Raw genomic sequence first — 26,909 nt, forward strand, 5'->3', positions numbered from 1 at the left:
TGTTTGAAACAGTGAAATCTTTAACTTCAAATATCTGGAAAACTACTCGATAGATTTTGTTTATATTTTACCTGTATATGTAGACAAGTTTTGTCTATAATTGTATAAAATTTCGAAAAATTGGTCGTTTTAATGAAAATTGGGGAATTTTATCTTTTTAACAAATAGGGATAAAAATATTCAATGTTGGTTTTCTTTCAACGATACGCTACTTTCTGCACTTTTTGACTATGCACTGCCCTACCGGGTAATGGAAAAAATGAAGTTCAGTAAGGAGTATTTATCATTAAAAGTATAGATTAGTAAACCAATGAAATTCAACCGTGAGGTGACAGTTTGTAAACAAGGTATAGTTTATAACTTTATTAAAATCAATAATGTATCGTTATAGATCAAGAATCTTTCAAGATCTACAAGTTTCATGAGCCAATTCATAAAACAGCTGAGAGATTATGAATTTCAACATAAAAGAAAAATTGTTTGATTCTTGCTTTTGTCACATTATTAATAATAGCTTCATATCATACTAAAATTTGTCAGTAAATCTGATTAACTACACAGTTCCTAAAACTTAAACGAGTTAAACAAGTTAATTAAAAATTGGTTTACTCTCGAACAGTTAAGAACAGAAAAAGATCTACATTTGTGATGTTCGTGGAAAGTTATAGTATTTTAAGAAAGAGAAAGAAATGAAAATATCATGGAAATGATTATTAATTGAGCAAAGCTTTCTTATTTAAAATACCCAAAATGAGCGACAGGCAAACCTTGATATCTATTTGACCTAGTTTGAAAATGCTTTCTATTTCTACATTTGCATAATGAACTGTCCATGTCCACTAATCTAACGAAACCAGTAATTGTGTGTTTCATATACGACCAGTTTCTGCTTACATTTCGATTCTAATTGTAAGCCACATTCGCATATTTGTAAATTTAAATATAAGAGAAGGTGGAGGTACATTTGAGGACTTTTGGCCTCACTTATGGCAGAAAATATTCTGTGGCAACTTTCTGTAATTTTCATAATCTATGCTGATTACTTTCATCTTCAGTTTCTTGTGGGATGAGCAATTACATGTAAAATCCTTCGAGCAAATAATTATTTAAAGAATTCTGTTCAATCGGAAAATTATTAACTAATTTAATGCGGGTGTATTTTTTTTCAAATTAGAAAAAGAAAAACCACTATTTTATTCTAAATTTGTATAAAATTTAAATTTGGAGTAGGTTATAAGTGGTTATACATTTTTCAGTTGACTACATCTGATGGAATATTGAGCTGGTATTCATCCAAAAAATAGGTCAGGTTGTTGATTGAATACAATAATTTTTATTTGAACAAATAGTAAAGAAAAGAACGTATGCGTTCTAAATTTGTCAGTGGGTTATTTTCAATTATTTATGTTCAATTTAGTTTCCGATTGATTATCAGCGCTTTGCTTTGATTCAGGTAATGAATGTTTTAATTAATACTAATTTAGTGTAAAATTAAAAGTACAATTTATTTTTTATTTCATACAAAACGGCTTCAAAAATAATTAAAAAGGAAGCAGCTTCATCTAAGAACTTAAATTGAATTTCATTACTAGAACTGACACTTTTTTTTTTCTTTTTTCTTAAAAAAAAAAGATTATCTAAGAAGATTACACAGAGTGAAATAGATTAGTGCTTTTTTTTTATTATTGTTATTTAATAACACTCTACTATGGGTCCCTTGGAATACATACGAGCTTTGTTTTCTTGGCTTTATTTATTAATTCTGGGTCTGTTCTACACGGAAAATGGGTAAATTATATTTGTTTTAATACAAAATTGCATGGTTTTGGATGACAAAAAAAAAGGTTTTTAATAGCATGATTGTACTGAGAACGGTAAAAATAATGTTAGATCTGTTTTCTTGATAAAGAATGAGGCAAACCGTCTTTCATTTGTAATTATACCCTAGTTAAAGTGTACAAAAATAAATATATAATTGACTACCATAACACAATTTATTAAACAAGCAGTCATTGTAACTTTTGCGATTCAGTTTAGTACGTACATCCTAAATTTGCTTAGTTCCAAAAAGAAGTTTCATTCCGCTGGTAATTTGGCATAATCATTCAAGTTAATGAATAATGTATTACTTGATTTGTGGAGAAAATAAAACTGACTCTTCTTGTGTAATCTTTAATGCATAAACTTTACAAGTGCTCCTTTCGTAGAGCCACTAATACATTAGTATAAGGATATTGAGAAGGGAATATTCGGGCCAAACAAAATAATGTGTATGATTTCGTTTTTATAAAACCTTAGAAAATAGAAAAAGACAAGCTAGCTATGATAGATAAAATTGATGGTCATTATGTGATAGCAGATTATTAATTTGTTTTACCTTGCTCATTTTTTTTTTTAAAAATTTTGATCTATCACAATCAAAAAATAATCGTGTATTGTTCACAGTTATTAAATAATGAAATGTACAACTGAAAATATTCATCGTTGCTAGCAGTGATGTGTTAAAATGATTGAAAACAGTTTTTGATTAAGAGAAGTCTTTGTATGATATAATCAAACTCCTTAATTTTTGTTTGTGATACTTAGTTTTATGCGTTTTTGTTATATAGTCATGAATGCTTCTACATTTTGAAATTTGTAAATTATATAATTTAGTTTTGCCAGGCGCATAGTTTCAACCTTATTATCCACTTATTCCCGGTAAAACACATAACATCATTTCTTAAAGTCTCTGGATAACAAGAATGCGGTTCTAAAATTAAATTGCGCCTCGATTCCTAGTTTTATTTTTTAAAACCTTTTTTAATAATTGAAGTTATTTGGATATTTGTTTAAGAGTAAAAACAAACGATGAAATAAAGATTGGGGCGTCAAAATCAACATGAATTTCCATTAAAACAATAAAAAAAAATCAGTATTTTCTGAGATTAATTTGTTAAATTTTAATAAAATTACCATATTTCTATATTTTTTTTAATCGACATTCTGTTGGTTAAAATATTATTGAAAAAATATTTAAAGGGCAAACAAATGTGATAACCTTAAAAAAATTTTGGAATGATTTGATATCGTTACTCATATATTATTTTTTTTATTTTTATTTTTTGCTTCTAATATTTGCACACCGTGTATGTGTCCTGTGCTTAAATAAATGTTATGCTTGGAGCACTTAACTCTTATGATGTTTTCAATGTTATTATTATTTCTCTTTAGGTTCTTAGCTTCAAAATCTAAAATTGGAATAAAGCCTGATGTAAAACGTAGAAAAATGGACGGTCCAATTATAGATTTAGAACTTAATAAAGGAGAGAATCGAGAAAAGGAACTTTTCAGAATTAGAAAAGGTATTGAAACAAACTCATTGATGTTTTATACTTTTCTTTTGCTTTTTAAACCCTATACTTTCATTTATTTTTTTTCTTTTTGCAAAGCGGTATAATTTACTGTTGTATTGGAAAATTTATTTCAGTTAAGAATCTTGATTAATTTTGAAGCACTCATAAAATTGATTCTTTCACATTCAGTTTGTAATATTACACTTATCGTCTTGAAAATGGTATCCGAAACTGGTCTGAATCAGAATGAAGAATAAGAATAAAAAATTATTCAAATAAAAAAAAATAATGTTCACGTTTAGAATTATCTTTAGTTCTTCAGAACATTCTGTATCTGAGTAAGCTATGGGATGGTTTAGAAAATATTCAACAATTACTAAGTTGCTTAATATGTTACAAATGTTGTTAACAAATGTAGAAGAGCCCCTTCAAGTTTTTTTTTTTTTTTTTTTACTTAAAAGTATTCTCCATTTCTTCAGGCAGTCGTCTTATTTTATTAATTTTTAATCACACATACAGATTATCAAGTCAGATTAAAGGAAGGTCCATCTCTATACGGTTGTAATGTTCGAGTGTATACTAATCTGCCAGAATTTTCTGAACAAAAATTCGAACGCTCACAGTACAGACTGGTCAAAGATGGAGTTTTACTAGCTGATCGTGCTGGTTCATTTCATTACTATTTCGTCATTGGAACCTCTGATTCCAGGTAGAGTATTCTTTATTGTGGTAAGTTAAATATTTTATTAGAAATAAAAGAATTTTTTTTTTTTTCAATAGAAATGATGCTGCCGGTGAAGGTTATATTCTTGTAGAGCCTAACCTTACTTTAAACGGTGAGGAATTACCTTTAGACTGTATTCAATGTGTGACCGTACTTTCCAAGTGTTTAGGCCCTATGTCTACTTGGAATGATCGTTTAAGTATAGCCGTTCAATCTGGTTATAATATGGTTCATTTTACCCCAATTCAGGTAAGATAATTTAGTAACTGCCTAAATATAAGTTATATTGAGGTGGTATTAATGGTTTTAAAGTATTGAGTGCAAATGCTCAGGACCCACATCTTTCATGCGTCTCAATAATAACAATAATTGAACCTAAAATTATGTTTCTCGGTAAACCACTTTTACTCTGATCGTGGAAAATATAACACTTTTCCTCCGCAGATGTTAAGTCAGAGTTAAGCAAATTCTCATCAGAATGAAAATATTTAGTAAACTTTCATTTCTTTACTCAGTTATGCATTTCTTTGTGTTTCAAGGTTGTTAATGTATCTATTTATTTACAGCTTTCAAAAGGCTATTTGTAAGTTACTATCTTACTTATTTTTTTTCTCTCTTAAAGATTATTTTGTGGTCGAGTGGCTGTGATGTTGAATCCTCAGCCAGCTTTTAGGCTCTTTGATGTTTCATCTGTTACGAATTTTTCGGTATAAGCGGTGCAGTGACCTAGTTTTATATAAAGTAAAAGCTTAGCAAATAGAACCAAACTTCTTTTAGTTTCTAATATGGGCGAAAATGCACAATTTTACTCAAGAACAATGGGAAAAAAAAATTTGATGTGACCCCTCACAAGACTTCTCTTACAACTATTCTCATAGTTCTAAATCTTGAATATTTTTTAAATTCTAATTTTGAACAAACGGTGATTTTCTATTTTTGACTTGTGCTGGATACATATTTCAGATACTCAGACCATTTTGTGAAAACCTCTTTCACACAGTTGGGGAACTCAAAATGTCTATTTCCAGTGGACTCTTGAAATCGAAATAATGTTATTTTTTTGCCAAAAAGTGTCTTACGAGAAGTAAGTTGAATTAAAAAATGATTATTATCAATACTTTCTTTCCATTCTACAGCAACGTGGCAAGTCTAATTCTGCATATTCCATCAATGATCAACTGTCTATCGATCAAAGCTTTGCTGAAGGCCCTTTTCAAACAAGACCAACTATGGAACAGGTGGGAAATTTCATGGAAAATTTACGCAAAGAGCATAAGGTAATTTACAGAATATATTATATTCATGTATTATGAAGTGTTCCTAACATCAAGACAAACTAAGTTGTTTTTTTTTCGCCCTACGTTTCAATGATTATAGGTATTAAGTATATGTGATGTTGTGCTGAATCATACAGCAACCGAAGCAGAATGGTTACAATCTCATCCTGAATGCGCGTACAATTTAATGAATACACCACATCTCAGACCTGCTTATTTCCTAGATAGACTCTTGAAAGATTTCAGCAAAGATATAGCCAATGGAATGTATGATACTTGTGGTCTAACTGCTGAAATTGAAACTGAAGAACATTTACAGGTAGACAACATGTTGCATTGACATTTTACTCTAAAGAAATTTTATATTACATAATCCAACGTTTTTCAAACTCGGGAAAGCGCTCCCGAAGAGAAAGAAAGCAGATGACAATGGTGCAACTTTTTATCAGCTTCTTCTTTTTCAAACAGGCCCTCAGGCATCAATTGAATAGTGTTATATTACCAGCGGCAAAGATTGCTGAATTTTACACTGTGGACATAAAGAAACTAGTAGCGGAATTCAGTGATAGATGTTACAAGAGTGAACCTGCAAGAAATCCGGCTGTCAGGGATGAATGTAGGTTGAAAGTAATACAGGATCCTCTTTATGAGAGGTTAAAATCAACTGTTGATTTGGAGTTAGCAGTAAATTCGTATAATATATATAGGTCAGTAAGAATTGTAGATATACGTATCATAGTTTGGTTACAAAGTAGCTTAATTCAGTATACATACATTCAGCTAAGTACGATAAGCTTACCAATAATAAATATTACACAGATACATTTTACTATTTCACTAGCTAGTAAGTCACTCTAGATCAGTGGTTCTTAACCTTTTCAGACGTGGAACACAATTATGTATATATTTTTCTCGCGGAACACTAACATTAAAAAATTTGAAATTCGGTATTTAGCAAGAACTTAAAATTAATGAATAATAAAAAATCGAATATAATTTTAAAAAAAGATATATGTATTAATTAAAATTGAAAAGAAAATGAACGACTCGTTCATTAAAATGAACGATTTTGCCCGTCACTAATTCACTTCCACTGGAAAATGCTGTAAAAGACTACGACTTAAAAAGATAGGCCAGCTTTGGTAGTAGAATATTCAAATTTAAAAAAAAGGAACGATTTTGTGTTTTCAATACATTTAAAATTGAAATTTCGTGGAACACCGGTTAAGAACCACTGCTCTAGATTGTTGGTTGTCTCAGTATTCTTTACATAGAATAAACTTTATCAATCAACAACTAAGATTTATTTTTCCAAGCTATAATTGTTAAAAAGTTAATTTAATTTTACTTATTTAGTTGTTTAAGGCACAATAAGCCTCGTGTGGCTGCAGTGCCGTGGGGATAGGGTCCCGCCCCGTCTTTCCAAAATCTATTTAGTTGTTTTGTTGTCTGTTTTCTTGTTTTTTAAATTTAACACCAACTCTATATTCTCTCTCTCTCTCTCTTACTCACTCTTTTTCTCTCTCTAAACGAAAATTGGCCTGTCATAAAGCACACAGGAAATAGAACAATTAAGCAGCTTCAAGTCTTTACTAAAAGACAACTTAATAGTTTTTTAAAACTGTCCGGTAGGGCAGTTGTATAAGGGTTTTTTTATATGTGATTGACTCCGTTATGTATAGATTTATTAGCTTGAGCAACCGTGGGTTTCAAAATAATGCTAGCATTGGGCTACCCAATTATGTTTAGAGTCAAAATGTGTCTTATATGTCACAAATAGTGGGTTAAATGTTTTTCTAAATTTAAGTACTTACATGTAGATCTGTCAGTTTTATTTTTAACATTTTCCCGAAAAATGTAAGGGCACTTTTATGGAATGGTTTAGGCAAGCTTTCCTCTACAATGGCTACGTAGGGAGGGAAGCCGCTAGAGATGGGATTGGTTCAAAGGGCTTAAGCCCATCTACTTAATTTTTTATCTATAAGGACAGTCATACTACAGTTCCAGATTAATTTCAATTACTAATTACTAATTCACTTATCTCAGGGTTTTTCTAGGCAAGTTTTAGAGAAGATTTGGGATTCTAGGCTTCTATTTAAAGTGTCATTTCCATTTTTTTTATAATACCGTGTTTAAGAAAATGTATAGGCTAGATCGCCAGAGAATTATACTAAGAGAAAATTGTTGCAAGTATTCACAACAGGATTTTTTCCCCTGTTTATTACAGAAGTGATTGTTTCGATGAGGACACAAGAAAAAGAAAATGTACTGAAAGTTTTAAAAAACGTTTGGAACAATTGAATGATGTTATCCAAAAAGAAATTGACGACCATTTACAAGCGGCCGTTGAAAATATCGTAGCGAATGTCAGATATTTTAGAGTCCAAAATGATGGTCCCAAACTTGGTGTGGTTACAGCGAAAAGTCCGTTGGTGGCCAGGTACTAGTTGTTGAGAGAAATTACTACAAAATCTTCAGGTGATTATGAAAGTATGAAGTGTAGTATTTTTTTTTAGATACTTTGTTGATTGGAAAGCTACTAGTGAAGATGCAATGTTCAACAATTATGAAGGAGCATTCATTATGGCACATAACGGTTGGGTAATGGATCATGATCCGTTGCAGGACTTTGCCCAACCGGGATCTAATGTCTATTTAAGAAGAGAACTCATACCTTGGACTGATAGCGTCAAATTAAGGTATCGTTTCGTTAGAATTAAATTCTGCTAATTTTATCAAAAGCGGTTAGACCTAAAAAGCTAAGCTGTATTGTGGTACTATGTTCGATTCATTGTCTAGCCTCTACTTGATTAACCTTTACTACGTTGAACTGAGAAATTTATGTAGCAAAAGTTCGTATGTTAGCAATCCATCGCTTTCCTGAACATCTAATCAGTATTTAGACGTAGAAAAATGCCTGAAAAAACTTGGCATAACTTTTCATATGTTAGTCACCTTTATGTTAGACTAACCTGACACTTCTATTGCTTTTATTTATTGGGAAGAGCTTCTTTAATGTACGAATTAAGTGTATTGAATGATTGATTGATATTCGAATCCAAATTATATAAATGGACTGGATGAATATAAATTGGAATTGAAAGAAAGAATCACTGTAGAGGAGTGCACGATGGCTCGAATCGCACCTGCGGACACACTTCTATCAGAATCGACTACCTATTTGTACTTGGCGCTAATTCAGTGTTTGATGAAATTCAATTCATTGTAACGGTTAATTAGCAAATGAAATACTTTTCCAATTTCCCTGATTTCTCGATACTGAGGTTTAAGACAATTAAAAAATTTTGCTTTGTTCTTGATCCCACGAAAATTATAAGAAAATGAATGAAAATAATTTATGGGTTTGTACGGAAAAGGAAAACAAATTTTTTTATTTTTCTGAGGATTCGATTGTTAATTCAAATTATCACCATCATCATCTTTCAAGAGATACTGGAATAAGAAAGATCATGTGAGAGATAAATCGTAGCAGAAACGAACAAAACAGTAAAAGAGATAACCCGATTGTAACCTCCCAATGAAATTCTCGAAGTTAATGATGTGCCAAATAGCCGCAAGATAACAGGCGTGTGCACTTTTAAACACATGTATCCAGAGAGCAGTTTCTAAATTTATGGATCCTGTTTTGATTTGCATAAAGAGTAATAATTCTATATAGACTGTTTCGTCTCTCTAGAACTCAATTTCACATCTCTTGTTGAAGATATGAGGTATTTACTGGTATGAAAAAGAGTAACGTAATTATTTGTTTACTTACTGACAATCTTGCATTCTAGGAACTTGTAATCATTACTACTCCCACAATATCTACTTATGTAGTGTCCATTTTTTTTTTTTAATCTTTAAAGGTACGGCGATAAAAGAGAAGATTGTCCATATTTATGGGATCGTATGGATCGCTATGTTTCAGAGACTGCTCGAATATTCGATGGTATTCGATTGGATAATTGCCATTCAACACCAATTCATGTAGCTCAGGTAAGTCAAGTTGTTTTTTCTAATATATTGGAATTATTATAAATAAATATTGCAAATAACTTGAGTTTTTAAAATTTTCTAGTATTTATTAGATTCAGCAAGAGCAATTAAACCAGATCTTTATGTAGTAGCTGAACTGTTTACTAACTCTGATTTGACAGATAATGTGTTTGTCAACAAATTAGGGATCACTTCATTGATCAGGGGTAAATAAAATAAAAATGTCTGATGTTTTTATAAAACATTTATTAGAAAATAAATAAATAAATACAAATATTTTCCAGAATGTATGTCCGCTTGGGATTCCCATGAAGTTGGCCGATTAGTTTATAGATTTGGCGGTTGGTCAATTGGTTCGCTTTCACCGCCTAGAATTGCTGCAGCTAAGATTGCACATGCTCTGTTTATGGATCAAACCCATGATAATCCTTCGCCTGTCAAGGTGCGCAGTGTTTTTGATTTGCTACCTTCGTCGGCGCTGGTCTGTATGGCTGCTTGTGCAGTTGGCTCTACAATGGGCTATGACCAGTTGGTACCTCATCAGGTATATCATCTGTTTTCAAAATTGGTGAAGTTCAATAGGGAGTTACAGTCTAGCATGTGGCTTCATTGTTAACCAGCAATTTTCACGAACAAGAAATCTGGCGTGGACACGCACACGACTTTTTCTTACTATCATTTTCCAAGAGTGAACTTATTTGACCATTTTAACTGAAACTAAATGCCTAAAATGAATTTTTCCATCGAAAGTTATTCAAATAAGAACTGTTGATATAAATATAAAGTCGGAAAAACAGGAAGTATTATCGAAAAAATATCAGAAAGTAAAACATCAGTTCATCATCGTCATATAAACTTCATCTATGGGGGCCCATCCGTAACTTAACGTAAAACTTGAGATTGTCAAAAATGGCTGCAATTAAACTTAGTAAATACATTGTAAAACCTTATTGGGACTTCAACGTTTAGATGAAACATTTTTATTAGCAATTTTATTCGATTTATTATTCGATTTTTCTGTTTTATTCGAGTGCATAACCTTCTTTCCAAAGAACCATACATACATCATTTCAGTATGGTCCTGCGTTTTGAATTTAAATTAAGCCACTATACCACTTCACTATAAAATGAAAATTTCACTTTCTGTAACTTCTTGAATTTGAATAATTTGTTCAGTAAAATTCGTTTTAGGAGATGGATGTTGTGCAAAGTGTCATTTCAGAGTAATGTAGATTTACCATCAGGATAATGTTAGTAAGCATTAGATATTTTGGTACAGGAGTTTAAAAATTGTTTATGTTAAAACGCAGAGAATATTGTAGTAAGAAAGTCTTATGAGTGTCCCCCCCTGAGTATTTGAACTTTTAGGGGTTAATAAAAAAAAGTTTACTCCCTATACAGATTGATGTTGTCAAAGAAGATAGAGTCTATATGCATAAGAAAGATTGCAATGAAAATGTTGGTATTTCTCATGGAAAAAGGGCGCTAAATAAACTTCACTATAACCTTGCGAGGGAAGGTTTCAATCAGGTTTGTAAGTGTAATTTTGTTTTTATCTTGTCTTAAATTGTAATTATTTGCCAAAAAAATTTTTATTTATTCAGGTATTCGTTGATCAAGTTGATAGAGAAATTGTTTGTGTAACCAGACAAAATCCACGTACATTGGATTCAGTTTTACTGTTCGCTCACAATTCATTCGGTTGGCCAGACTGCAGCACAGAGAACGGTGGTATAGGTAAGGGAATCACCGTGGATGGAATTGCACATAGCGTAATCCTGGAAGCTTGGCTCAAACGCATGTAATCTATTTTTTTTTTTTTAAATAATTCTGTGATGGGATGATTATATTTAAATTTCTTAAATTTTTTACAATTTTGGTCTATAATTACTCAATTCAGCGAATTTCAAAACACCTCCGTGTTGAAGTGAATCTCTTTCTTCCGCACTCTATTTCATTCTTATTACTCTGAGATGCCAGTGATTTCAGATGTGTATTCGCCCTAAATTAAAAAAATAACTAACAAATATTCTTTTTTTTGTAAAAGTTTTAACAGTTTTAAAAATTAAAATTGAATACAGGGTGCGACAGCATAACTTCCTTTTTTCAAAACTTAATAAAACCCATTGTATGAATCAGAACATTTTTATTTTTATTTTTTATAATATAGGTGCATGTCTAATGTTTTGTTTTACCTAGTTTTGAAGATAAAACCAGATAGGTGACGTCCCCCATTCTCCATTCACTGAGTAAACCGATTTATGGCGTTTGTCATAACTCTTGCCAGCATAGCAGGCGTTGTTATGTTGGCAATTTCTTTCTGGATGTTGGTCTTTAAATCTTGTAGGGTCCTTGGACGGTTCACATAAACACGGGATTTCAAAAAACCCCATAGAAAAAAATCACAATGGGCCAAATCTGGAGAGCGGGCCGGCCACACCAAATCGCCCCTAATTGAGATGAGACGCTTTGGGAAGTGTTCCCTCAAAACAGCCATCGATGCTCTTGAAGTGTATGCTGTTGCACCGTCTTATTGGAACCAAATGTCCCCTATGTCACCCTCATCTAGCCGTGGGGGGAAAAAAAAATTCCTGTAACATGTTTACATACTGGTCAGAATTCACTGTCACTGCGACTTCAATCTCCTCAAAGAACCAGGGACCAATAATTCCAGCTGAGGAAATTTCACACCACACTGTGACTTTAGGTGAATGCAAAGGCCTTTGACGCAATTCAACATCCAGGAAGAAATTGCCAACATAACAACGCCTGCTATGCTGGCAAGAGTTATGACAAACGCCATAAATCGGTTTACTCAGTCTATGGAGAATGGCGGACGTCACCTATCTCATTTTATTTTCAAAACTATGTAAAACAAAACTTTAGGCATGCACCTAGATTATAAAAAACAAATAAAAATGTTCTGACTCATACAATGGGTTTTATTAAGTTTTGAAAAAAGGAAGTTATGCTGTCGCACCCTGTATAATAGAAAAATTTAAATATTACAAAAAATGAATAAAATTAACAAGCTTTTGATCATAAAGACTTCTTATCTTTAGTAACCTGTGTGTAAACCCTAACTAGACAGGTGAAGATTTGTTTGGTCAATTATGAACGGTACAAATCTGTGAAGTGTATTTCAGCCTTATTAAATAAACTTTTCATGTTGCAAATAGATTTCATTTTACGGTATCGTCGTAAGTGACTGGATTTTAATTTCAATTACAGAGATAATAATAACCCTTGGCATGCCAGAATTAATCAGTTTAAAAAGAATCCAAATTATATTAATGGTCTGGATGAATATAAATTGGAATTGAAGGAAGGAATCACTGTAGAGGAGTGCACGATGGCTCGAATTGCACCATGCGGACACACTTCTACCAGAATCGATCTGACAAAAGCTTTTAAACCTGGATCAGTTTTAGCTATTAGGTAACAGTTACGCTTCTCGCTTTCTATTTAAAATTTATTATTTGTTCAATCGCCTACTTGGAAGAGAAAGTATTGCGATCGATTATAAATTTCATAATTAATTTTAATCGATAATACATGTTTTGAAGTCTTACGCATTTTTCTAAAAAGAAAAAAGTTATTAGCAGCTTCAAGCTGTAATCAAAGTCCTTTCCAAAACTCTTTACATCGAATGAAACAGACAGGAGTGGAGGGAGAGTTGCTCCATCTTGAGGGTGTAAATTTTATTTTGTAAAATTGAATAGAATTTTTATTTTTTCAAGAGAAAGCTCTTGGAAATTTTAAAAGTTAATATATTCATACAATTCCGGAGGTGTTTCAATTATTAAAACCTTACCCAGCGAGCGCCTTTGGCGTTGACCTATAAAGAACTGAACAGCAGTCTACGATGCAGTTCTGAATTGTGCACCATTCAGACATAAAGCTTTGCCGTGGGCTTTAAAAGTTTTTGCACGAAACGGTTCCACAATTTTTGTTTATGGAAATTAATGTTTGTTTTTTTTTTATTTTTATTTTTCTATAGAATTATAAACAGGACAAATGCTCGAGAAGCTGCAGCTAAACTTTACAGAGATATTCATAAAGAATTTTTAGATCAAGCACTTCAAAATTTAAATTTGATCCACATGAATCATATATTGTACAAATGTGTTAGTTATCTTCTTTTATTTTATTACTTAATTTATTACAACTTTGATATTAAGATTTCCATTTTTATCATCTTTTTTTTTTAACTCATCTTTATTTGTTTTTTTTTTAGAGTGAAGAAGAAGAAGGCGGATCTTATGATGTTCCAAATTTTGGAAAACTTGTCTATTGTGGATTACAAGGAATTATGTCAGTATTAGAAAAAGTTTTTAAAAATGAAGACATAGGACATCCAATTTGTGATAATATTAGGAATGGACCATGGCTAGGAGAATACACTGTTAATCGATTGAAGAGAGTCCGCGCGACTAGTAAACTGGGTGCGTAAAAGTTCCATCAGACATCAGTCATGAATCTCTCCCCAAATCCATTCTTTACCATTCTGCTTTGCCCATCCAATCCAAATCTCGCAGAGCTCTTCTCGTAAAATCCTCCTGGAGCACTAGAATTAAGAGAGCTTAGGGCAGCCTCCTTCTCTCACCATCCGCATCAAATAGTCGTGACATAACAGCGTCCTGATACCGATAGTGTGATGTACAGGGTCATTTCTAGGAACATGTACTCGTAAATCTCCAGAAATCCCTACCTGAAGCTAACAATATAAATAAGGATTAGAAGCAATGATTGTAACATTAATTCTCCGTGATTCCATCAGTTCTAAAAGCAATGGAACAGATGAAACTTTGTAACACAATTTTTTTGTTTTTAAATACAGGTCAGCTAATAGAAGAGAATTTAAAGCTGGTAGAACAATTACCTCGGGGTTATCGACCCTGGGGTATCTATAGGGTACTGAGTCAAGTATACCAAGCTGTTATTAGATCACTAATGTTACTAATGTCTGAGTAAGATTTTTGAAAAGTTCTAATGATTAATATTTGTTACAAAAATATTACGTATTCATTAATAGTTATAGTTATTATTATTTGCAGTTTTATTAAGAACGGTGATGAGTTTACCAAGGAATTAGCTTTAATATCGATTCAGATGTGTGGCGCAGTAGCATCCGCTCCACTTCCTCCCCTCTCTGAAAGGATTTCACCTCCAAAACTTGATGCCAGGAAACCGTCTGTTACTTTAGCCGCAGGTTAGTACATTATTTGGTTAGATGATGCATGGTCAAGAAAACACTAGTGCAAATATGGTGGATAACGATACCTCAAGTGATAAGGGTATTCACATGAGATGAGTTTAAATACTTAAGCATGGCATCGGCGTTTCTAGACAATCGATTTCCTCCCTCTTTGTTCCTTAAAGTGTACACGGAATTGGAATCGATGGTCTCCACCTCCATATTTCCAGAGCTAAACACAAATCGAGTTTTAGTTAGAAGTATAAAAAGAAGTAAACAAAATTAAAACCATTCCATCGAAAAAGGACAAAAAATTAAATAAAATTTTTATTTGCATCTACACATTCTACATCTTAATTAACTTTTTAGGCTGCGGTTCTTCACTGTCTGATTCAGAGATAAGATTTCCTCTGTTTTTTGATAAGCACAATCTTCATGTGAAATGCCTACCAGTTTTGTTTGAGCCGTTTTTTGTGATAACATGTTTTAGGGAATTTCCCAGAGCAGGAGGGGGGGCCTTTGAAGAAAATAGTATGGATGTTCACAGCTGACTTGTGTTTTTGTTTTGTTTTATTATTTCGTTTTCCATTCATCCCCTTTAAACCTTCAAATTTGATGGAAGTTAATCACATTTTCTTAATGGAAATTGTAGTAATAGAAAGTCATGTCTTACAATAGATTTTTTTCAACTCATAAACTTTATTAACAAACTTTTACCTCCATTATAGGTTTACCACATTTCGCAACGGGTTACATGAGATCTTGGGGTCGAGATACCTTTATTTCATTGAGAGGATTACTGTTAATCACTGGACGTTTTGATGAAGCCAGGTTATTATTTGGAAGCATTCTCTCTGCATGTAAACAAAACTAAAGAAAATGGAAAAAAAAAATCACAAAATACCAAAATCACATCTGATTAAACGTCACACAGATACTTGATATTGGGCTATGGAGCCTGTCTACGGCATGGTCTGATACCTAATCTTCTGAATGGTGCTGATCTTAATCCAAGATATAATTGTCGAGATGCTGTTTGGTGGTGGTTACATTCAATTAAAGAGTATTGTAAAATGGTGCCGGACGGATATAATATCCTAAATGAACCTGTGAACAGATTATTTCCAAACGACGATGCGGAGAAACCAGAATTCCAGGTGAGTACAGTTTTTAACTTTAGATTGAAAATATTACAAAATGGATTCATAATTGTTGTAATTTGGAGTGAAGCAATTTAACAGTTTTGTTTTTCAGCGTTACAGTAATTAAAGAAGAGGTTACCTTTAACTTAGTGGTTTGGTTTTGGACTTACACGCGGATTACCCGGTTTTGTCTTTAGTTTTTTTTTCTTTCTAGTGTCTTACTAAACATTTTCTGGTGTTGGACAGTTTTATCAGTAATGAGAGAACAGTGCCAGAAGACTACAGTTAAAAAGGCTCGAGGCGCCAATAATCTCAGTTTATGTGGCTCACTTATTTATTGAATTTTTTTCTAAACTGTTGTTTGCTAATATTTAACAATTACTATTTTCCAGTTAATATGAATTTACTTAATTCAGTGTTGCCATTTCAAGTTCTCTCCACATATAAAGTTCTGTATTAACTTCAACTTTACAATTCCAAAACATTGCTTGCAATCAAAACATACAGAACTCTTTAGGTACACCCTAATTTTCATGAAATCCGAAACAAGTCCGACACATAAAAAAACATGGGTGCTACGACGGGTAAAGTCAACAATTTTGCGGACACGACCACATTAAAAATAATAAACTAAATTGTCTATAACCTTTAACATAACATAATAAATTAAAATGTTTTATAACATTTATATAAAATTTTGTGTCTGTTATTAAATAGAATAAGGAAGATAGGGACTTGTCAGGGCTTTATAGATTAAAAAATTATTTACGATATATCTATATTACTCGTATAAATATATTTTACTGTTATGGCTTATTCTTGCCTTCTTCGCGAATCCTGGAGTTAAATACTCTGCGTACAATAACACTGTTATCCCAGGGCTGATACAAAGTTGACTTCTTTTTTCTCTTTTAAATTTGTAAAATACAATCGTGTTTTATATAAAAGTGAATTAATCTTTTAATCAATCTTCTTTTTTTTACAGGAACAAATACTCCATGACGTTATGCAAGAAGCTTTGAATGCCCACTTCCAAGGTTTATGCTTTAGGGAAAGGAATGCCGGATTAGCTATAGATCAGCACATGACCAGCAATGGCTTTGACAATCAAATTGGTGTCCATCCCAAAACAGGTTTTTGACCATTTTTACGTGCTTAAAGGATAAAATTTATTTTCACAAGTATAGACATTACTATTAGATTAACAGTGGCTTGTCTAATTCAGTATTAATGAATACAATTTTAAACTAATGACAATTTTTTGTTTTAATACTTAATAGAAAATTTTAAGCATCCATGTTCTGTAACCTACGTGAAACCTTCTTACATTTTACTGTATGTATTGAATATCTGTGTAAACGACAAACCAATTATTTTTCTGAATATATTTCTCTGAAAATTAAATCACTTACAGAAAAGTAATTGGTAACTTGCATAAAATTTACTAATATAACAATAGCAAGTTATTAATATCATGGTTACCTACTTCTGCATGTTATGGAAGTAATCGTAAGTACATTAAACATAAAAAAAAACATAATAAATTTTAATTTTCACGCTTCTTAAGTTCAAGTTAATAGCTATTATTCTAAATCCAATAATCTACCTGACCTTTAATAGTGGTTAGCCATTCGTCTTTAAGTTTAGAGTTCATATTCTAATAAAAGTATTTTCAAAGCTCATACGTGTTTAATTGATGTCCACACGAGCTAAGCGATTAAACTTCCCTTACTAGTATACTATAAATAACTATTAATTAGACTATTAGAAACTATTATTATAATGTGTTTTAATGCACTATTGATGCAAATGAACTGATGAATAAAAGATAAATGAACATCCGTACGATAAAAATGCTCATTTTCATTTCGGAAACTTCCATTCAATTTTGAATTCCAAAGTTTCTCTCATAATTGGTCGATTCTGTTTAAATAGTACAAATAAAATTAAGCAGTGACCTTGACCGCTCTAAATTTAAGTCCAAGTATATCAACGCCATTAAAATAGAAAAAATATTTTATATATGTATTCCCTTTAAACATATTGTCTTCACACCCTACCAATTGTTTCGTTTGTAGCTTGAACAACAGGTTTTTACTAGTAATCGGTTGTACAGCACCACCACTAGGACCACTTATTGTCGTAATCAAAAAGTTTATTGTCCTGCCTTCGGTTTTGAAGTTGTAGAAACAGCCTATTTACCCGTATCTGTAGAATGGAATGTGGTCACTTAACTTTTTAGCAGCTGTAAGCAGAGGTTGATCGTAGGCTTTTTGAAGTTCAGATTAATATTTATAACTTCAAACCAAATATGCAGATGACAAATTCCAGTTATAACATTGAGAAATGAATAAAAACTTTCTTCGTTGAAAATAAATAAAAGACTTATTAGGGTTCAACTACCTGCTTAGCAACCTTTTGCAAAGGTTATTGATACTGTCTTCTGCATTTAAATTTCCTACAGTACTTAGTAAAACAAAAAACTAATTAATTCTTATTAAGATATAACATATTTGTATTAAAGGATTTGTATTTGGTGGGAATCAATGGAATTGTGGAACATGGATGGACAAGATGGGCAGCAGCAATGAAGCCGGCACTCTGGGACGTCCTGCTACTCCTAGAGACGGTGCTGCCGTGGAGATAGTCGGCCTTTCAATGGCTATAGTCTCTTGGCTGGATAGTGTATCACCTCATCAGTATCCGCACATTGGAGTTACTAGAGTTACAAAATCTGGTAGGATTTCCTTAAAAAACTATATTATAATAGTATAACTTGAAAAACTTGCTCAAAAATAGTATGATTTATACCCTCACATGGACGCTTGTGACAAAAGCCTAAAAGTATTAAGTGCCTAGAGAAAATTAATGAATCAAATTTCGAAGAAGGAAACAAAAAAATCTGAAATCGGGCCCCTTAAATCATACGCATTGCTAATTAAAAGTAGGCGCTTGTTATGCCGAGCGGTTAGAGGCGAGACCTGCCAAGCTAATATGTATTGTGGTACTGGGTTCGATTCCTGGTCTGTAAGCCTTGTATTTTATTTAATGGTTAATTTACAGTAAAGTATGTTTGCTATTCGCCTCCGTCCACGACACCTAATTGGTAGTTAGACGTTAAGCCTCGCCTGAAAAATAATTAAAAGTTCCTGATTTTTTTTTTTTTTTCACGATTTAACATCTAAGGTTATTGACGCCCGGAGCTTTTTTCAGTGCACTGCCGGCCGCCGGACAGTGTTCTCTCGTTACCGACAACACTGTCCATCACTGGACAGTGAGCTGTAAGAAGCTCCTAGGAAGAGAAAATCTAAGGGTCAGCAGCTGGATTCGAACCCGGGACCTCCGTGTGGGAATCGAGTACGCTAACTGCATAGCTAATCCCTTCCCTTACCTGATTGTTTTTATTACAGCAATTAATTATTGTTGCAGGTGAAACAATCTCATGGACCTGGGAAGATTGGGTGAATAGAATAAAGAGTAATTTTGAAACAGAATTCTACATCCCGCTAGAAGAAAGACGCGATACGAAGAATGAGAACGATAAATATGTACATAAGAGAGGAATCTACAAGGATACTTGTGGAGCTTCACAACCATGGTCTGATTATAGACTAAGACCAAATTTCCTTGTCGCTATGGTAGTGGTAAGTAAAACATTTTGTTCTCTAGTTTTAACAGTAAGTAGTACCAAAAGGGAAATGAAAGTTTTAATTGCATTGCCCTTGTATTTGTACAAAATATCTCAAAAACTAAAAGTTGCTGAAAAATTAAAGTTTATTTTCCGTAGCTGTTCTTTGATTGAACTTTACAATTTTCTCTATTCCCTTCAAAAATTCTATTTGTCAGTTCTTCGTAAAGTTCGTCTGGTTCTCCTGATGTCCAGATCATTTTGTGTGTGTGTGTGTGCCTCTCTCTCTTTCTCTCTCTCTCTTCTATTCTCTTCTCTTCTCTTTAAAGTAAATTTATTAGTTTCACAATCTTCATCACAGCTCTTCACTTCAAAATAGGTTTGTGGCACATCTTCTAAGCCGCCATTATTTGCATCAAATCAACTTCATTTTTCTTTAGTTTCGCACTTTGTAGATGGGGCATACACTTTTCAGTATTTGAGGCAAGCGACTTATAATAAACAAATCTAAAACGCACCCACATATGTGTACACTACGTGCTTTAGAAGGTAACCAATTTCGAGTGATACAAACCTCGAGTTTTAAACACTTTTGATGTAAGGAACCTATTTCAAGACATTTGTGCATATCCAAAAAAAAAAATTTGATTTTTTTTATTAATCTGCAACAGGCAAATGGAATAATGTCTACAGCATTTTTCTCCGTCTATTAGGTTATGATTTGGTTCTCTGACACTGCTATGATCGCGATCAAAAAATTGTGAGTTTGAAAACTTAGGTTAGGTTTTGTTGGAGCAGCCATTAAGAAAATTGGGAAAACGCTTTGAATTCGGTTAGCACACTGAAACTTATTGCGCATGTTGCTCCGTACAGTCGAAAACCAGTAAGAGGTTCGAAGAGAAAGGAAATTCAAGGAAATCTAATTACGCAAATTGCGAAAAGAGAAGTCTTACCAAGTGATCATACATCCCAGCTGAAGGTTTTTCCTCCTTTTTCCCTGCATTCCAATTCTCCACACCTAACTTTTCTCTTACTTCACTTAGCTAAGAAGGTTAAAAATTTTTTTTATACATTTATACTTCTTTATTTATTTTATGTATTATTTATTATAATAAATATTTATTCTTCTTCTTCTGTGATCATACATCTGCCTGACAGATACTTTCCATCGAAGTAAAGCACGTTTCTTCAGTATCATTTAAAGCGTCTTTTCATTCAGCTTTAATTTTAGTGATTATGATTTTTCATAATCGTAATAATTTTTCATAATGACTTCTTTCTAAATTCTTCATCGATTTAATGGAAATAATTTTTTCAAATTAGGCGCCTAACTTATTTTCTCCATCAAATGCCCGGACATCCCTGGATACAGCTTCCATACTCTTAGGACTTCTAGGTTTGAAGACATTAGATCCAGACGATCTTGCTTATTGTGGAAATTACGATAACAGCAATCAGTCATCAGATTTCAGAGTGGCTCACGGATACAACTATCATCAAGGTCCGGTAAGCACAACATTTCTCTCTCTGTGTGTGTGTGTGTGTGTGTGTGGACTCCATAATATGAGGGTCATTTTTTATTTAACATATTTTTTTTTTTGATATTAGGAATGGTTATGGCCAACTGGTTATTATCTTCGATCATTATTGAAAACATGTGAACATAGTAGTGATAGTGTTGAAAAGACAAGAAAATGGTTGGGAAGACTTTGGTCTACATTGCGTAGCTCAGATTGGCACGGCCTGCCAGAGCTCACTAATGAGAATGGTGCTCACTGTCCGGATGCATGTCCCACACAAGCTTGGTCGGCCGCTTCAATCCTAGAGGTCAGTATCTTATTTCCATGTGTATTATTCCTATTAAAAATAACACGATTGTTACTTACTTTTACACGTATTGAGAGGAAGTATTTGGAGGTAACCTCTTTCTTTTATTTAATTAAGTTTCCAACTCCTTCTGAAGAGAAAACAAAATTTATTTTCATTACCATGTTGTACGTCGCATTATTTCGAAACTAATATTTCTATCGCCATTTTGTTTCCTACTATTTACGAAAATTACCGAATAGCATTTCTGATCTATTTAATGTCAGTGATAATTAATGATGACGGTAATTATTGAAATTATGAGTTTGAAGGCAATTCTCATTTCATCTATTACATCTATTTGAAGGTAATCCGGAGGGAAATTTCTAAATAATGCAAGCTTTATTTGGTTTACTTTTGATTTTTATTTGTAATCTTAGTATTTTCCAAAGGGATAATTTTAGATTTTACGTTTTACAGAAAAGCCAAACATTAATTTCCTTTAAAATGTTTGTTTTAATTTGTTGTCATCTATTATTATTATTTTTTAGAGCTGATGCAGAATTATGATTCTTTTTATAGTTTTTGTTAAGTCTTATGACCTTGAGGTCTGCCAATTTATTCAAAATTATCATTTTCTCTTCCTGTGTTATTCTAGGAAAGTAAAGACAGTTATTACAGTTTTCACTCGTTATTTCTGTTTTTCTTCTTTTTTTTTAAATACATAACGGGAAGAAAAAAGATAAATAGTTGGGACAAAATAAGTCACATATTGAGAAACTAGAAGGTGGTATGAAGTGTGGATATTTAATAGAGAGATCCCCCAGTTCGAATCTCTTCCCCCGCCGTCCATGACCTAATTTGTTAGAAAGGACGTTAAGCCTTTCTTGAAAAAATAAAGGCGATTACTTTACTTTTACTTTATTGAGCAACTACTTACAATTTTTGCTGACCCAGGGCTACAGATTTTTTTGGGCTTTTTCAACAGTAAAGACTCGCAAGTCCTGTGCATGTGTTCATTCTTAATGATTTTCGCATACACCCAGCTTTTCGCCGATAACTTCATTATTGTTATTTCGTAAGCCCAGATAACATTTTCTATTTACGAGGGTCGTTTGAAAAGTCCGTGCAAAAATAAAAACTACTTAATTTTTTGGGGGTAAACCTTCTTTATTTTTCAACATAGTCTCCTTTTAGGCTTATACACTTCGTCCAACGCTGCTCTAGTTTGTTGATCCCTTCCGAATAATAGGATTTGTCCAAGTCTGAAAAATAGCCATTCGTTTCTGCAATCACCTCCTCGTTTGAATAAAATCTTTTTCCCGCCAGCCATTTCTTCATATTGGGGAACAAATAGTAGTCCGAGGGAGCCAAGTCTGGAGAATAGGGGGGGATGTGAAACGAGTTGGAACCCTATTTCCATTAATTTTGCGACCACAACTGCTGAAGTGTGAGCTGGTGCGTTGTCGTGATGGAAAAGGACTTTTTTGTGGGCCAAACGTGGGCGTTTTTCTTGCAGCTCGGTTTTCAAACGGTCCAATAACGATGAATAATATGCACCTGTAATAGTTTTACCCTTTTCCAGATAGTCGATGAGGATTATTCCTTGCGAATCCCAAAAGACAGTCGTCCTTTTTTATAATCTTTCCGGCCGAAGGAACGGTCTTCGCCTTTTTTGGCGCAGATTCCCCCTTGGTAACACATTGTTTAGATTGTTCTTTGGTCTCAGGAGTGTAGTGATGTATCCATGTTTCATCCACAGTGACGAAACGACGCTTAAAGTCCTGCGGATTCTTCTGGAACAGCTGCAAACCGTCCTTGCAACACTTCACACGATTTCATTTTTGGTCAAGCGTGAGCAATCGCGGCACCCATCTAGCGGATAGCTTTGTCATATCCAAATGTTGATGCAAAATATTATGTACCCGTTCATTCGAGATGCCCACAGCACTAGCAATCTCACGCTCCTTCACTCTTCTGTCATCCATCACCATATCATGGATTTTATCAATGATTTCTGGAGTAGTAACCTCAACAGGGCGTCCAGAACGTTCAGCGTCACTTGTGCCCATATGGCCACTCCGAAAATTTTGAAACCACTTATAAACTGTTCTAATCGAAGGTGCAGAGTCACCATAACGTTTATCAAGCTTCTCTTTAGTCTCCTGAGGCGTTTTGCCTTTCATAAAGTAGTGTTTAATCAACACACGAAATTCTTTTTCGTCCATTTTTTGAAAATCACTCGATTTCCTCGATTCTAACAGATGCCAAACACAAAGAAAAGACCGATCTGGCTGAAACTTGGTGTGTGTTCTTCCAAGAGATGCTACTAACTAAACATAACCTCGATACGCGCCAGTGGTGCTATCTCTTTGACTTTGCACGGACTTTTCAAACGACCCTCGTATAAAAATCAATTTTTCGAGCTCAGGAAATCTCAAAAGTTATATATTTCTGGCGAAATGTCAGTATCGATTATTTCGTTTCGATACTCTTGCTCAATACTCCCTCTTTCTCAATAATTTTCTCTTTGCTGTTCTCAGTAACTTTCTCTAGAAGAGAAAGAAAGAAAATAAAGTGTACCTATAACCAGTGTTCCCTCTAATTTTTTGTGACCTGTGTGCACACTTTTTTTTTTAGGTGTGTGCAGTTTTTTCCAAAATAAACAATTTTGTGTGGCAATTTAAAAAAGTGCATATAATAAAAAAAAAAAAAGACAATACAATAATAGTATTAATATTCAGCCAAATTTTGTACCTATTTATACGCATTGACTCGATCTTACAGCATACCACACATTACAACGGAATACAATGAAAAAACTACCCTAAAATCAAGTCAGATCATTAGATCGTGAAGACAGAATTTAGCTGATTTAGGGAAGCCTTTTCCATTCAAATGGAAAATAAGAAAATTTAAATACTTACAATGTAATAACGTTGTCTGCTTCTAATTTTTTCAACTAAAACATTTGTCAAAACAAACAAACAAGAACGACGATTCATAATTACTTATTATTGAACAATTTTTAGAATTAAGGATTACGTTGTTTATGAATGGCATTTATTTTATAACTTCTCTCTCCAGCCTTTTGGTTTTAACCATTCTGAATAAACTTAACTTAAATTTACATTGTTTCCGTCATTTATATCCATATGTTCCTGCAATCGATTTCTTTGTTTTGTTTTAATCAAAAAATTTTTGTGCGGGCAAATATTTTTCATGTGCGCTATGTTTAAAATTTATGTGCGCGCGCACACGCGCACAGCTTAGAGGGAACACTGCCTGTAAGATTAATGGATTATTTTTATTATATTTTATATTATTATTACAGGTCCTGTACGAGCTACATGGACACTATGTAAACAAGACTGCTTAGCTGAAGTTATTATTTACAAATTACTCAGAAAGTGAGAAAGTGGTCTATTTATTTACTAGCAATATTTGAGGTTAGAAAATGAATTATTCAACCTTTCACAGGTAACCTTTTATTGTATGCCAGTAATAATGACATCATGACTAATCATTCAGATTGATTACAAATATTAATAATCACCTCATTACTTCTACGCTCTTTACAATTTTCCTAATATCCGATCATTGAATAATTTTTGCGAATGTGAGAAAGCGCCTAACATCCAAATACTCGCAAAGGCTGCAGTTGATGTAGCTTAGTTCTGAAGAATTCACAATTCGTCAGAAAGTTCTGATCATTCTTCTGAAGGTAGCTGTTAACGATTTCTGATTATTAGTGCGACTCTACCGCCTAGAGAAAATGGTAACCGCAAATGATTCTTATTTCCTTAAAAGTAGGATTGTTATCCTTATTATTGATGATTGTAAAAACAAAAACTCCCAACTAATTGTGAGTGTTTCTCACAATGTCCACCATCAACTTTCAAGTATTTTGCTCTCAAGGGGAATGCATAGAGGCTGACTGAGATAATTAACGATGAGTATGTACTGAAAAAAAAGTGACGTCTGAAGTTCGGACTGTTCGTCGGGAACACATGCTGAAAAACAACGTGATTTTTTTTTTTAAATTAAAGAATTATGCGTCAACTTACGAGACGATCGCAGGCCTTAGGGAACACTCCATACAACATTTCTTACATTGTTCTGACGAAATCGACAGATTTTATTCATGCATCCGCTGTAAATTGTAGCCCACACAGATGATAGCAGTATCTGTTTTTGAATCACTTCGTACTCATTTCGGTATTAATTAACGCCTTCAGTTGCGCTTTGATTTTCAAATAAATCTCAGTATTCATTGTTTCATTTTAAAATCTCATAATCTTCTAACATAGCATGTAGTTTTTTTCCATTTCATTCTTTTAAAAACTCAATTCTGTTCCATTTTTTTTAAGATATAGTAGTTTAAATGTTTAATGCAATGAAATTCATCTGTTTTTGCCCTCAGTTCCATTATCTGTTCTTAGATCCGAACATAATAAATATTTATGAAATATTATTTTTATTAAAATATTGTCATTATTACTGGAAGATAATAGGAAGAATGCTAGATGTGCCTATTGTTTAATCGTACAATGATTGATCAATATTTTCAAAAATATACCTGATTATCTTTTGAACGTCATGATTAACTAAAGTATTAGTTGCCAAATTAAGTTATAAGTAGATTATTTAGTGTAAAGTTTTTGTTGTTTAATAGTTACAATATTTGAAGAGGTTTATGTTTTGTATAAAATAGAGATTTATAATTTTTGGTTTTGTTACATTTAGAAAAAAAAATATATATATATATATATATAAATTTGTGAGGATCAGATTTTTTTCTATTATTATTATTTATATATGTATTTCGGAACCCCTTTTAAATCCACTCGTTGATTCCTTGCATATATAAAAAGTCGTTGCTGAAGGTTACTTCTTCGGAGATCTTGGCATCCCCTCCGGGTTTCTGAAAACTGTGCGTATACTTGCACGATTTTCCCTTACCTTGAAATTTTGTTACAATTATAGAATTTGTGTGAAAATTTTATAAAAATTACAAATATTTGTTCATTACTTTGGCGCTTCAATTCAATCAATATTCTTAACAATTTCTATAATTATTTGTTACACTGGCCATGACATCACATAAATACGTCATACTTAAGTACTATGTAGTGTAGAAGACCTAAACTTTGTATGATGGTCAGTTAAAGGACTACGAAAGTTCCCTTCTTAGAATAATTAATTCCTAATCACAAAAAGCATTAACATAGAATAAAAATTATTTAATGAAAGAACACTGTCCCGCAGGCCGCCCGCCACTGCCTCAGTTATTGACGAGCTTTAAAAAATTAATTTAGCCGGGGAGAGGTTGGGAAGAACGGAAATAACTAGTAAACTTTCCAGTGTCGTATATTTTCATTCATAATTATGAAGAAATAATCTATTTTCTTACTCACTCTTATCACACGACCTCATAATATAAAAATATTAATTATTTTTATCTCCTTATATTTTATAAGTTGTTAAACTTAGTATTCAAGATTGGCGAGGAGTCGGTCAAATAAAAAACAAACTCGTCTTCTTGCCAACGTTTCGACAAATATATTGTCCTCTTCTGGGCCTGGATATGCGGGTTGGTTGAGTTACAGAAACTACGGGCAAGAGTAAGTAAAGATTTATTAAAATAATAGTCTAAAACAAAATATAAGGATTAAACTTTTTTTATAAACATTTGAGTAGTATTTCTTAAAAAAATATATGTATATAGTTGTAATAAAGAACAGAATATCTTTGTTTATATTGCAAACCTGTTTATGTGCTTGGTGCGTATTAGTCATATA

The 26,909-nt window shown here is 32.8% G+C and overlaps 1 protein-coding gene across 4 annotated transcripts; it reads left to right on the forward strand.

Moving 5' to 3' along the window:
• The first annotated feature begins 1,233 nt into the window (after positions 1–1,233).
• Positions 1,234–25,145, forward strand: LOC141447789 (glycogen debranching enzyme). 4 transcript variants are annotated; one of them, XM_074115634.1, is made up of 27 exons: positions 1,234–1,453; positions 3,214–3,344; positions 3,855–4,044; positions 4,116–4,308; positions 5,196–5,336; positions 5,437–5,655; positions 5,805–6,043; positions 7,564–7,776; positions 7,853–8,035; positions 9,206–9,335; positions 9,418–9,541; positions 9,620–9,879; positions 10,737–10,865; positions 10,940–11,136; positions 12,567–12,773; positions 13,336–13,462; positions 13,573–13,780; positions 14,176–14,305; positions 14,393–14,547; positions 15,261–15,363; positions 15,467–15,689; positions 16,660–16,807; positions 18,199–18,411; positions 19,104–19,318; positions 20,626–20,808; positions 20,911–21,129; positions 24,443–25,145. In XM_074115634.1, exons 2-27 carry the CDS (start codon positions 3,269–3,271, stop codon positions 24,485–24,487), a joined length of 4,470 nt encoding a protein of 1,489 aa, XP_073971735.1. In that variant the 5' UTR covers positions 1,234–1,453; positions 3,214–3,268; the 3' UTR covers positions 24,488–25,145. The 4 variants fall into 4 exon arrangements, with proteins under 4 accessions (XP_073971735.1, XP_073971733.1, XP_073971734.1 ...); XM_074115632.1 differs by lacking the exon at positions 1,234–1,453 and adding an exon at positions 1,656–1,788; XM_074115633.1 differs by lacking the exon at positions 1,234–1,453 and adding an exon at positions 1,656–1,788 and having other exon boundaries at positions 9,620–9,777.
• Positions 25,146–26,909: the final 1,764 nt, after the last annotated feature.

Source organism: Rhodnius prolixus, unplaced genomic scaffold (genome assembly GCF_049639745.1).
Source record: "Rhodnius prolixus isolate KJV_2025 unplaced genomic scaffold, Rpr scaffold_13, whole genome shotgun sequence".
NCBI lineage: Eukaryota > Metazoa > Arthropoda > Insecta > Hemiptera > Reduviidae > Rhodnius > Rhodnius prolixus.

Coding starts and splice junctions, on each gene's coding strand:
- LOC141447789 (XM_074115632.1), top strand. CDS start 1,709: ATGGGTCCCTTGGAATACATACGAGCTTTGTTTTCTTGGCTTTATTTA. Junction 6,044..7,563: donor AATTCGTATAATATATATAG/GTCAGTAAGAAT, acceptor TGTTTATTACAG/AAGTGATTGTTTCGATGAGG. Junction 18,412..19,103: donor TACTAGAGTTACAAAATCTG/GTAGGATTTCCT, acceptor TTATTGTTGCAG/GTGAAACAATCTCATGGACC.